Source organism: Argiope bruennichi, chromosome 11 (genome assembly GCF_947563725.1).
Source record: "Argiope bruennichi chromosome 11, qqArgBrue1.1, whole genome shotgun sequence".
NCBI lineage: Eukaryota > Metazoa > Arthropoda > Arachnida > Araneae > Araneidae > Argiope > Argiope bruennichi.
Window position 1 is genome coordinate 69,664,144 of NC_079161.1, and position 13,673 is coordinate 69,677,816.

The 13,673-nt window shown below is 32.0% G+C and overlaps 1 protein-coding gene across 1 annotated transcript; it reads right to left on the reverse strand.

The window, feature by feature from the left end:
- Nucleotides 1-1,817: 1,817 nt before the first annotated feature.
- LOC129956633 (uncharacterized) lies at nucleotides 1,818-12,832 on the reverse strand. The gene is made up of 6 exons (XM_056068567.1): nucleotides 12,747-12,832; nucleotides 10,036-10,145; nucleotides 8,865-9,025; nucleotides 4,821-4,943; nucleotides 4,574-4,641; nucleotides 1,818-4,221 (listed from the first exon to the last, which is right to left on the reverse strand). The coding sequence occupies exons 1-6, from the start codon at nucleotides 12,830-12,832 to the stop codon at nucleotides 2,787-2,789; spliced, it is 1,983 nt and encodes a 660-aa protein (XP_055924542.1). The 3' UTR covers nucleotides 1,818-2,786.
- Nucleotides 12,833-13,673: the final 841 nt, after the last annotated feature.

Genomic DNA, 13,673 nt, shown 5'->3' on the forward strand with positions numbered 1-13,673 from the left:
AAATGAAATACTTATTTAGGACATGATCTCTTTTTACAAATAAATTAAAACATTCATTATAGTTTGAAGACTTTCGTACCCATTTATGTTTTTAAAAATGGTTTTTTTTTTTTTTTTTTTTTTTTATTTCTCAGTAAAAATAATTTATATGTATAAAATGTTGATGGTAGACTTGCTTTTTAATATCTCATAATAATAGCATAATACTGATTATTTTTACAATTCTTAGAATGAAAGATTTTGTGGATTAGGAATACATTTTTCCTAATGCTTTTTCTCTCTTTATTTAATTGATAGATTTATAAATGATATAGAAATACAGGTTTACAGAAGATAATAAAAACTATAAATACTTCATATATTTCTTTTTCTTATATTTGAAATTTTAAAAAAATTAATATTGTCGATATTCTAATATAAAATGTTCTTATCATTTTTAAGTTCAGGCGCTATGTTAAATCCCTTCTTCATTTCACTTTTCATCCGTTGGCATGACTAGTCAATTTAATTATATGGATAAAAAATTTTTAAAAAAAACTCTAACCAATTACATTAAATAGATTTGTAATCATAAATATCTAGTGTTTTATATTTTAAATAAGTACAAACTATGTTTTATGTAAATAACTACTTCAGTTTTCAGCCGGAAAGGAAGATGCAAATCCTTTGAGGCTATGTGCTTCCTAATGCTTTTTAATCCCTAGGAACTAATTTTTCAACTACTATTTTTTATGATAAAAATTAGTCTCTTCTTTTCTTTGTTTCTTCTATACACTGCTTAAAATCATGTACTTTGAAAACAATTTATTCCAGAAGTTTGAAGTATTGCAGAAAATAATAAAAACTAAGGAAAAGAAAGTGCAGGAGAAGAATGAATAAGTTTGTGAATGAGTTCAATGCATAGGAGTAAGTTTTAGAATGCGCATGTTACTTTATGAATGCACAATTACTTTATGAAAAGTTTGATATATAATAATTTTATGAAAAGTTTGATATATATGAATACATATAACATCAATAAAAAAATTCAGGACTCTTTGGTTTCAAAGGTATGTTTTATTCATCTTCTAAAAATGTTTCAATATACAACAAAGCAACTTGTAAATACTTTTTCAACTTCTTTAATTTTTAATATATAATAAGCTGAAAAATATTTAACATACAACAGTTTCATGGAAGTGCTATTCAATACCATAATAGTATTAAAACTTTATATCATATTAATACTAATTATTTTAACACCATACAAATCCTGTTAAAATGTTCTAATACATTTTTAAAGCGTGTACAAAAAAAAAAAAAACAAAAAAAAAACAAGGAACATATTTTTTTTAAAAGCATGATAGTAATAAAATAAATATAAATTAATTTGGAAGAGATACATTCTTTTCAACACAATGTGTCAAACCATGTTGTTTTGTTTTTCGATGTTTTTTCGGTAACTCAGAGAATATGCCATAAGTATGTTCTTTTAGGGCAGGTGGTAATGCTCGTTTAACTGGCCTTCCACCAACTTGAGTTTTCCTACCAGAATAAATAGATTTTCTTTTTGCAATTGCTGTAGGTTGAACAGGAATTTGATTGCCTTTCCTTCTGCTGCACTTCAAAACTCTGCTTGAGTAGTTACGGTTTCTAAAAGAAGGGGAAAACAAAATAAGAAATCTAAGTAAATTTCTGCCAACTTCATCATACAACCGAAGAGTTTAGTGGAAGAAAGTCATGACCTTTTAATAAATTAAAGAAATTTAGCTTTAGAATGTATAAAAATATCATAAAGATACTTACAAAACCCCTTTTCATACTGAAACTCTCTTATTAAATTTTCTATAGAATAATATCCTACCATATTATAAATGATGAATGTATAAGTTTTTAAATTGTTATTTGACACTTTCTTTCGCTAAACTCTTTAAATGTGGTGTAAAAAAAGTTGTTAGTATTAACCCATAACATAAACATTAATTATACTTTAGAGAACATTAAAATAAAATTAATAAAAACCCATACACTGTTTAGCTAAAATTTTAACAATACATTTTTAGATTCTTGTATTGAATGTATATTGTAGTAAATGTATCACTCTTTCAGTTTCAATTTTTACAGCAATAAAAATTAAAAGAAAAACATCAAACAATTAAGAAATCTAAAGCTAAACACACTTCAAAACTGGATTTAAAAAAGTTTAGTCTTTAAAAATAATAAAATTAATTTGCTACAATATAATATAAACATTAAATTGTTACACATTAAATCTTATTTTCTATCTTGTGAATTTTCTAATGTAAACTTAACAAGCCTACAAAAATAAGTTTAAAAAAGTACCTTCCAAAGTTATGCAAGGCAGACACCAATCCAGTTTCTGTTTTTCCAAACTTGTTAACATTCTACACCATTTTTTTTATTGCTGGCTTAAAAACATCAGGATTATTTTTGTAAATAATCACCATCATCATCATCTGTTTCACTGTCCGAGTTTTGACATGTAGCTGCAATGGGCTGTGAAGTAGTGTTTATAGTTGGTAGAACCATGTTGTTATCATTGCAAGGCTGTGAAAATGTGTCAATATCTCTAGGTGAAAGCGTGTCATTTGAAGAATGTTTAAGTGTATTATTATTAAATTGTGAAAGTATATCGTTAGATGAATGTGGAAGTACCGTAGAAGAAAATTGTGGTTGTAGAGCATCATCAGATTGAGAAGAAGGAAAATTCTGTGATGGGTTAAAACTTAAAGGTAGCAAGAGGGTGCTATTTGAATCCAATTTTTTCCCAGTAGCCACTTCATACATTAATTTCTACTTTCTAGAGAATAGACAAATGTTGATTGTTTATTTTGTTTCAGAATCACAGAATTTAAATGCTTGCAAAGTTTTCCATTCATGCCAACAAAGCAAGTACAAATGGAACTTTCCAAATCAACAAAATGTTGATCAATTTCAAAATAAGTGTTATCTTTATTTAGTGATCTGATGTTCTGAATTATTCCTTTATCATCAGGCAAAAACCTTTTTACTAGTTTTTTGTTAGAACGACCAAAACTAAAATCTAAATATCTACTATGTAGATACTTCTCAAATTTTGTGACAATGAAGTCCAATAATTGAACTAAGCTAAATGCTTTCACTCGTCCAAGTATGGTCTCTTTTAAAACTTTGAACAAACTTTCAACATAGTTTGTTGTATTATTTCCCCTGGTTAAAAGCATTTTTCTATGACAAGTGCACCATAAATGCTTTTTGGAGAACAACTTGCTCAAATATATGATGAACTTGTCATATTTTCTGACTGTGCTATTCTCCAACATATTTTGAAGCAACTCTTTCAGTTGCATTTCAGTTTCTGCATACATCAATGATTTAAAGGAAAAATATAATTCTTGACGGTGCTCTTTTAGAACTTTATTTTCACTGTTCATAAGCCATCGCCACACTGCTTTTAGCACATGAAACTGACAGAGTAAGTAAGTAGAATTCAGCCATATTTTACTCAGAACTTCTCTTTCCTTCAGATCATCATTTGTCATTACAATCAGTGGACCATTTTGCAATAAACAGCATTTCTCAGGGAAACACTCACAAAGAAGTTTCACTCCTTCACAAAAAATATTAGTTTCTTCTGCATTTGTGATGATGCAGCCAATAGGTATTCCACCAGCTACACCTGGAGAAATAAAAAAATAAACACGATGATTTAATCTGTCCATGTGGCCAGATGCATCAAGCATTATCATTTCTTGAACGTTGCTAAGTAAATCTATACTTCGCTTCATTATCAGCGTCACTACAGCAATCGCCAAACTGTTCTTTACTTTTGAAAAAGCAGCTTTACAGAATGGCTGTTGATTGTATGAGGAAATATATTTTTCAACTTCCCTGTCAATATCGCTTTCTCTTCGAGATCCATAGATTTTCCTAAATTCATTATTTAGCAAGTGATTTACGACAGATAATGAAGGTAGCTTAGAACTGTCCATGCATGCTTCTACATAATCTTCATTACTCTGAAGCTCTAATTCCATTTGCAACATCTGTCTTGCAGTAGCTGCAGTATGTCCTAATTCAAACAATTCTATCAGACGCTTTTGCGTTAGGTTTGATAATGGCCTGAACTTTTTAACAGCAGTACTGTCAAGCAAATGATTATGCAAGTACAGAAGCTCACATAATGCAGGAAACTCTATAACTTCTGGGAGTGAATCTTTGTGTTTTGGCAGTGAAAAATACCTGTAATCAAAATAATTTGAATATTTTACCATGGATATATTAAACATCTAAAATAAAAGCAAAGAAAATTTAAGCTTTCCAAAATATGATAATTCATAATAATATTAGAAATAAAAAAATATTATTGAAAATATAAGAAATAATTATTGATACTGAAAAATAAATAAGTAAATGAAGATATTAGGTATTGACACATATAAAGAAAAATGTAATCTATTTTTTAAATTAGTTTTATAAGTATGTAAGTGACAAATAAATCCAACAATTACACTAAATAAAAATATTTGATTACACATTATTATATATGTTATTTGTTATTATTATTAATCAAATTTAAATAATTAAAACTTACCTTTGAATAGTAATTTTAAGAACTGCAGGGCATCCAGTATTTTTACTTTCTTTCACATGTTTTGATACCTGTAAAAATAATCTTTATATAATTATCAATAATGAGAGAACTGTGCCAATGAATTTCAGTAGAAGCTAAATAAACTTTAAATCTAACCTTGTCATTATATAAATGATAAAACATAAAGTGTCTAAAATAACACACATAATGCATTTGAAGCAGTAAAATATAAAATATTAGTTATTACCTGTTGCACATTGTGCTGGCATCTAAAGTCACCTTTATAAACATTAAGGCGTCCAGTTGATTTATGTGTTCTCTGAACACGCCAAACTGTTTCCGATCTTTGTTCATATTCTTTAATCCATTCCTAAAATATGTGTTACAGAAATGCAAGAAATAAGTATTCAAAAGAAATCTATAAACTATTTACATATTTATAAATCTTAATATTAAGTTAATAACAAATATCAAGATTAATAATTAGATTGTTAATAACTATATGAATCTAAATATCTTAACAAATATAGCACATTTCCAGATAGACATCTTATGGTAATAATTTGAATACAAAATTAAAAAATAAATATCTCCTTGTGTTATTTTATTTTACATGAATATTCAATAAGAATTATAATGATTTCTATTCTGTTTAATGTCATCTAAATATCTTAATAAATATAGTTCATTTGCATATAAATATTTTATGGTAATGATTTTAACATGAAAATTTAATTAAAAAATTGGCGGATCATTTCCAGTAAAATGAAAGCTTGATTTTCAAGTCTTATTTTAATAATACTTCACAGAAAAATTGCTACTTGAGCTGATTCTTTATTTACAAAATCAGAAATGCAAAAAATAGCTCTATTCTCATCAATCTCAATTATTTTATAATTGTATTTTTCTGGAAGATTTAATTTCTCCATTTTGAAAATTGGCAGGCAAAAAAGTACGTACAACTAAACAACAATGCAACAGGGTTGCTACAGCATAGAAAGTCTGTGCGAAAGAAATCGACCAATCAGAGCACGTCGGTATCCTTTGCCATAGACAGTCTGTACAATTTGCGAACTCGCGATGGCGCCAGAGGTTACTTCTTCAATCCTTTCAGTCTTCCTTGCACCTGCACGCCAAAATTTTAAATATAGCAAATGCTGTTTACTAAAATGTAAATGTAGTTTGGCCTTAAATGGCATTTCCTCTCTTTTAATGATTATATTTTTCTTCACTTTTGATGATCATCAAAAATTCGAATTTGAGATTTCGATGAATTTTCACATTTCAGACTTTCCTGAGCTCGAAAAACACATTTTGGGAAATAATTTGTCTATCTATGACAAAGATAACTCAAAAAGAGTTGAGTTGAATACATAAAATAAGGTTATGGTCTTAAAACGAAATTTGTAGATTTCTATCAAATTTTGAGCAAAATCTGTCAGTCTAGCTGTTCAAATATAATTTTATACGATAACTTCAAAACGAAAAGATTGAAAAATTCAAACGTCTTCAGATTTACAAAATAAAAAGACTTAAATCTTCTATTAAATAGTTGGTTAATTATATAATACAATCGAACCACGTCCTAAATACTTATATTTCAGAATATATATCTTTCTCCAGTAAAATTTATGCTTTCTGAGTTTAATAAACGACATTTTTTTATCTTACAAATTTTTTTTATTTAAATTTAACACCCCTTTAAATATTTTAACACCTGCTCAATTCAAGCAAAAATGCACTTTACGAATGGGATGTGTTTTTGCTATCTGGACGGATCTTACATTGATATCATTAAAAAGATAATTTTTTAAATCTTAAAATGACGTCATTTTCGTGAGACAATATTTTTGAAAGATATAAAAGAAAAATACCAAAATCTTGAACGATTTTTAATTGAGATTATATTTATCTTTTGGAAGTTGACAATGTTTTCCCGCTTGTTTTGAAGGTGATCTATGTACAATTTCAACCAGATCAGGCAAAATTGTCGAATTGCATAAAAGAAAAATAACATCCATTTTTATCCTATTATTAAGAAATATTTATGCTAAATCAAATACAAACAAGATAAGACAGAAAATGAATTTCATGTAGCTAATTTTTTTTTTTTTTTTTTTTTTTTTAACATTTGTATAAAAGACAAATAATTTTCATCTTTATAGATATTGTGCATTAATGTTAACAAAGATTTATAAATGAGATTATGAATTAGGTGTAACTTTATTTGATATTTTTATAGAAAAATTTCTATCACTAAATACACCAGTGTTGTTTTTATGTTTTGCTTCTAATCATGCTTTCAGGATGGCTTTAGCCGATTAGATCGATTACTTCTATTAGAGCCCCGCTCTAGAATGTTATAAAAAGTGTATTTAAACTTACTCAAAATAAAATCGAGTATCGTTTTGTTTTTAAAATTCATTTTTGGATTTTTTACCATGTCTTTAAATTGATTTTCTGGCTTACGAAACCAATATTTAAGCCATCTTTTTTACGGCAGTAAAATGTAGCTGTTAAAGAGAGAGAGAGGAAGAGGGATAAAAAAAAAGACTGCACCCTTCCAGGAAGGTGGGATAACATTATATCTAATTTTTTGCAGGGCTCATCAAAATTCAAGAGATTATTACGCCCAAACCTGTTAGTTTGCGAGTTCGTAAGATAAAATTTATCGCTATTTTGTTTATTTGATTGAGAAAAGTCTAACAGTTGATTGAGATTGTCTAACAGTTCGCTGCAAGAGTGAGCTCTTCACCTTTTTTCCAGGGAGGCGATATTATCCTATGTAGCGATATGTGATTCCGCGAGGATAGAACTTGGGACCTTGTGGTTTGCAGTCCAGTAACTTAACCATTATGCCAAAACAATTGCTCGGGTAGAAAGGCTGTTAACTGGCTTATATGCTATTCACCACAGACTCTCCCTCCAGTGAGTCGGAGGTGAGACGAACGATATGGTTGTTGAGTGGTGATGTATTTATTAGCTCTTGTCTAATGGGTTTATACCCAATTGAGTAGCGAGTGTGTGAGTGGTTGCCGCGTCAATTGAGTCTGACGACTTTGATTGCGGGTAGATGGCGCCACAACAGCTGTATGATGGATCATTGTCCGAGGTCACCAATTAGCGTTATTAATATGCGCGAAGGATAGAACCTGGGACCTTGTGGTTTGCAGTCCAGTAACTTAACCATTATACCAAAACAATTGCTCGGGTAGCAGGGCTGTTAACTGGCTTATATGCTATTCAGTACAAGAGGACCACTTGCCACAGGCAAACTGGCCGACCAATCTGCTACTAAAGTAATTTGACGAAACTTTCAGACAGCGAAATTTTGAAAGAGGATTCCAAATAGATGGACCCTAAGAAATTTACGGCTGGGGAATGTAATTCAGAAACCTCTAAATTCTTCCTGGAAAAATATTTTAAATTGTTTACAATGTTTGGACATATGATTAGAAATAACTCATTCCCGTTTCAATGCAGAAAGTCTCTTGAAACTGAAGAAGAATTCTGCATCATACATAAATATCAAATCTATCCAACACTGATTTTTGAAAAGGTGCATTAAATCAGTTAATACTACTGTGCCACTTGGCTAATTTTAATGTTTTTAATTATAATTCGTTGGCATATTGATTTTTTCCTCTGACGCCTTGAATCCTTGAACTCAGATTATTTGCTGACTGAATTAAAATAATATGACCACACATGAAAAAAAAATTGAACGAAAAAGAATCTAATTGGTCAGAAATAAAGGTCAAAAGATGACGAAGAATTCAAGATGCGCTTATCCTTCCATGTCTCACCTCTTAGTGAAAGAATCGCCGAATAGTGGTGATCTCAGAATACTGAAACGAACAGTATGTAATTGAAGTTTAATTATTTATTATAAAAATTAACACTCTACAAAATCGTATCATATGAAACACGTTTCAGCTAAAATGTATATAATTTCTGTGCCTTGCAACTTAATTTCGCTGGATCTTCAGGTACTTTAAAATCAAACAAACAAATAAAAAGATATTTCGTAAGTTCTTATATTGCGGATCTAAATTCAGGAAGAGCAGCGCCGCCAACTTTTCGCGCTAGTGCTACCCAAGTTAAAAAGAGAAAGTTACTCTTTTGAAGAGCTTCGACAAACCTTTTTATACAGCCGTGAGAGTTCACTAACTAACCAGACAAAGCTCTAGCAGTTTCTAGGGAATTTCGTCCGAGTGGTATATGAGTTGGATTGATGGAGCGTCTAGCCCCGGCAAGGTCTTATCCCCGATAACGATGGAAATGTGAGCACCTGACTCATTCTCTTGCCGTGATCTTCTTCATCGAGAACTAGGGAGGGAATGCTTCCATTCAGTCTTCGTTCTTCTATCTTGTTCGTCGAGCAGGTGCAGGGAGAGGTGGTGAATATCAGCCTTGTATTGCCTATTAGAGGGCGTGGGATGCTGGAGTATGCTACCGTGGGAGAAATTATTGCGTTTTCACCTCAGAAGTGGAACCATAAAGAATTTCATGTATAGCAAGCTATGGTTAAAAAAGTGGTGTCTAGTTGCAGTAAAGGAGCATTTGCATTGTCCTATAACCACACGTTAAGCACTACTCATCAGCAAAATTCGGAATCAGTATTCTTAACACGAAAATGGTAAGTAGAAAAATCAGATAGTAAATTTACTAATTTACTGGATTTTTTTTAACGCGACTTTTATTACAGCATTAAAAAAACACTGTATATTATTACACTGTAATTGGTTAAGAAATAATTAGTTCCATTTTTGAAAAAAAAAAGGATAAATTTTGAAAAATAAGTTATATTTTATCATAAAGAAACTTGTAAAAATTTGTATGCACGCACGTGTGTATTTTCCGTTACAAGTGCGGGAATAATTTGTTTAATTATTAGCAAAGTGGTAGAATGAATCAGTTGAAAATATATATCCTCTTAACAATTTAACGAATTAATAATAAAAATGTATCATTGAATTGTGAAAAACAAAACATATCATTGCAAGAATGTAGATTGAATTGATATTCATTTTTATTGAATATGAAGGTAAAATTTTTAATGAAGTATGACAGAGCTATGGAAATAAGATCTACCAATAAGAAAATAATCGTGCACAATTTTCTGTAGGCTTCTTGTATCTATATTTTTAATGCAAGAAATACATTTTTTAAAAACCTCAGTCGCTATGACAATGAGTGGAAACATAGCTAGGATTAAAACTGCAAAGCGTCACTTAAGTATTATGTGACCTTCTGCATGTACAGATAATTTTATTAGAAGGTTTAAAATGTATATACCACAACATTAATAAGAAACATGAAGACACATATCACACACTATCGTAATTATATCTTGGCTCGTCGCAACTTCAAGTGTCAATTTGTTCTGACCGAATTTCTGTGACAGTTCTACTGCTCTAAATATTTTATGAAGCAGCTTTGGCTTTCGGGACTGTGCTTACGCAGACCATCGGTTATATTTCGATCGGAGCCCTCCGAAGAAAACAAACTCCAGAAAAATGGTATAATTATCCAGAATTTTTCCTTCATAGTCGCCTTTGCACCAGCAATCCTAGATGCAAGAAAGGTGCAAGAAACCACAAATCTAAAGATTCCTCGAAACTAAAGGTTTCGCTTGCACCCGCAATCCTAGATGCAAGAAAGGTGCAAGAAACCACAAATCTAAAGATTCCTCGAAACTAAAGGTTTCGCTTTTAAAATGCTTTTACTGCCAAGATAATCACATAGCAAATTACTGCGGGTACCGAAAACACACTATGAATAAGAGAGCCTTCCCAATTGCCTAGAAAAATTATTGATTGATTTTTCGATTATAGAGAAGATAAAAATTCATTTTTTTTCAAGAAAAACAACCTACTAATTACAATCCAGCACTACAATTCCTCCCCTGTCCTGTACAACTTACTGCAAATATCCCTCCTAATCAAGAGGCATTTTTAAACAAATGTCTATCATGATGTGCGCGACAATGAACTCCTTCTTCAGCCAAATAGCTAACTTCTATTAACTGCAACATTCAATAGCTCACGCAAGAATTGCTTTAACTTCTTAGTTGGTGTACTTACGGCATCCGCCACTAAACTAAACAATTAAAATATTGGAAGATTGGAAATCCGATATTTTTGTACTAAAGAAACTCACTTAAATCATGATGACCACCTTAAAATTTCAAATTACTGTCTACAGAGCCAATAGAATTCTCATCAAGGTGGGAGTATTGCTATTCTTATTCGCAGTTTTATAGATCTTTATCAAACTCCTTTAACCTCCTCTACTTTTGAAAACACAATCATCATGATTAATCTTCTTAAAATCCAGCCAATCAGAATTTCAAGTATTTACAAACTTCCACATGGTACTATTTCTATCCAAGAAGTGGGGGTTGAAAAATCCCCCAACTCTTGGCTACCCCGATCATGAGACCTCAAACCCTGTGACTTCTGGGTATGGGGTTATCTGAAAAGCAATGTAAAAAAATTTATATGACTTCCTATAAGCTGTCATCAAGTTTGATAACATTTGGTCCAACAGTTTTCCTTTTATGGCCATTTCAAAGTAAAATTTTAATTATAACCACTCTATATATTTTGACTTATTTTATACATAACCTATGATGCTCTGCACTTTTAAAAATGAATTTTATTTTCTCGCATTCGTAGTATAAAGAAAGTATAGCAATCGGCAAAAAAATTCGAATTCGAGATTTTGATAATTATCCACGTTTTGATCAGCTTGAGTGCGAAAAACACATCGTTGGAAAATGTCTGTCGGTATATTCGTGATAAAGATAACTAAAAAACGCTTTGAGCTAGAATGTTGAAATTTGGCATATAGTCTTTACATCAAATTTGCATATTTCTATCAAATTTTCAGTAATATCTGCTCAGCGAAAGTCAGTCTGTCCGATTGTTCGAGTATAAGTTAGCATGATAATTACAAAACGAAGAGAGCTAGATAGATAAAATTCAGTATTCAGTTGACATATTTAAAATCTATAGAGTAAACATCTGTTAAACTCTGAACCAAATTCAACAACAGGTTGACCGTCTGTCGGTCTGTACTTTCAGAAACATGTAAACGCGATAATTCCAAAACGCAGTGACTTAAATATATAAATTTGGTATTGGATTTTGTGACTACGATTGCAGTTTTCTGCCAATTTTTTGTTTCAATCGTTTGTGAAAAAAAAGAGTCTAAAACACAAATTCGATAATTGTATACTTTTAGCGTAAGCCAGGGATAAATCTCCAAATAATTCATCAAGGAGGACATGATGGATTCAATATAAATGTTAAATTCACCTCAAAAGTCAATATTTCCTAACTATGGTGCGTCAGTGTAAATCGTTCTCTGACGTGACAAGTTTATTAGAGAGTGTGGCGATTTCTAATGCGCGAGGATAGAACCTGGGACCTTGTGGTTCGCAGTCCAGTAACATGACCATGATACAAAAGCAATTGCTCGGGTAGCGCAGTTAACTTGCTTATAAGCTATTCACTACAGACTCTCCCTCCAGTGAGTCGGAGGTGAGACGAACGATATGGCTGTTGAGTGGTGATGTATTAGCTGTTGATTCTAATGCGCCTGTACCCATTTGAGTAGCGCCAAGCGTTATGGCGAGCGTGTGTGGGCGAGTGGTTGCTGATGCTGTTGCTGCGTCAAGTGAGTCTACGACTTTGGTTGAGGGTAGATGGCGCCACAACAGCTATACGAAGGTTGAAGGTCACCAATGTGGCTGATTGAATTGCGCGAGGATAGAACCTGGGACCTTGCGGTTCGCAGCCCAGTAACATGACCATGATACAAAAGCAATTGCTCGGGTAGCGTAGTTGTTAACTGGCTTACAAGCTATTCACTACAAGAGTATGCGAGGTGACAGACCATTTCCGCTGGTTTATACTGTAACAGCACTTCAGATTTGGTGGATTGGTACATAATTATCAGACGTTTTTAGGCGTTCTTGAACACTAATTATTATGAAAAAGGAAACATAAAAATTCAACAGTATCATTTTTAAGTGATTAATCCTGAGCATAGTCATCATCTACTTCGATAACTGCCTCCCATTTGTTCGGTAGACGGTCGATTCTATGATTTCTCAATAGATGATTCCGCTTCTGTCCCACCAAACGCGTTACATTTCCCTACTTACAGTGCACGTTCTTCGTTTTCCCTTTTGGTGAAACTCCTGGTGAGACGCAGACCTTCTTTCTTTTGAGGTTTTTGAAGAGAAGCCATGATTCATTCCCAATGATAAGATCCTTCAGAAACGGACCCCGCTCGTTTCGTTGAAGCAAATCGGTGAAAATTCAGACACGTTCGGCTTTATTGTTGCCGCTGAGTTCGTGGGGGGATCCATCTGGCAATTTCCATACCTTTCCAAGCTTTATGAGAAGACGAACGATGGTTGAATACTCTGTGGCGGATTGGTATGAGCGAAGATAGAACCTGGGACATTGTGGTTCACAGCCCAGTAACATGACCACAATCAAAATCAATTGTCCATGTAGCGTAGCTGTTAACTGACTTATAAGCTTTCACCACAACTCCATATTGAAGTTGTCGGCCAGCATTCGAGTTGTCAAGTATTCGCCCCCTTCCACGGCAGTCAAAAGTGCCTGGTCTTCGAAACACGATGATCGACCCCTTCCTCTTATATTCTAAGCTAGTGTCGCCAGATTTGAAACAGGCAAATCATTCCCTCCATCGACTTTCGCTGTTTGTGCCCTCACCGGAAAGTTCGTTGAGATTCCGAAATGACTCGTTGCTTTCCATCCTTGCTCAAAGTGGTACATCATAATATGACGGATATGAGTATGATTATCGACACGCATTTTTATAATTTAAAAGAAGAATATTTGCATTCATAAATTTATAAAATATTGTTAATTTTTATTAAACTATAGCACGCCAAAGAAACGTCTGATATTTATTCACCAACCCAATATTATCTGATGTCACGCAATTTTTCTAGTATAATAGCACATCTGAACACTTCAAAAGAAGCTTCTTTTTTTTTTTTTAATCCTTTTTCCTCGATCTTTCATTGCAATGGTCTTTTGTATTACTAAACGTATAC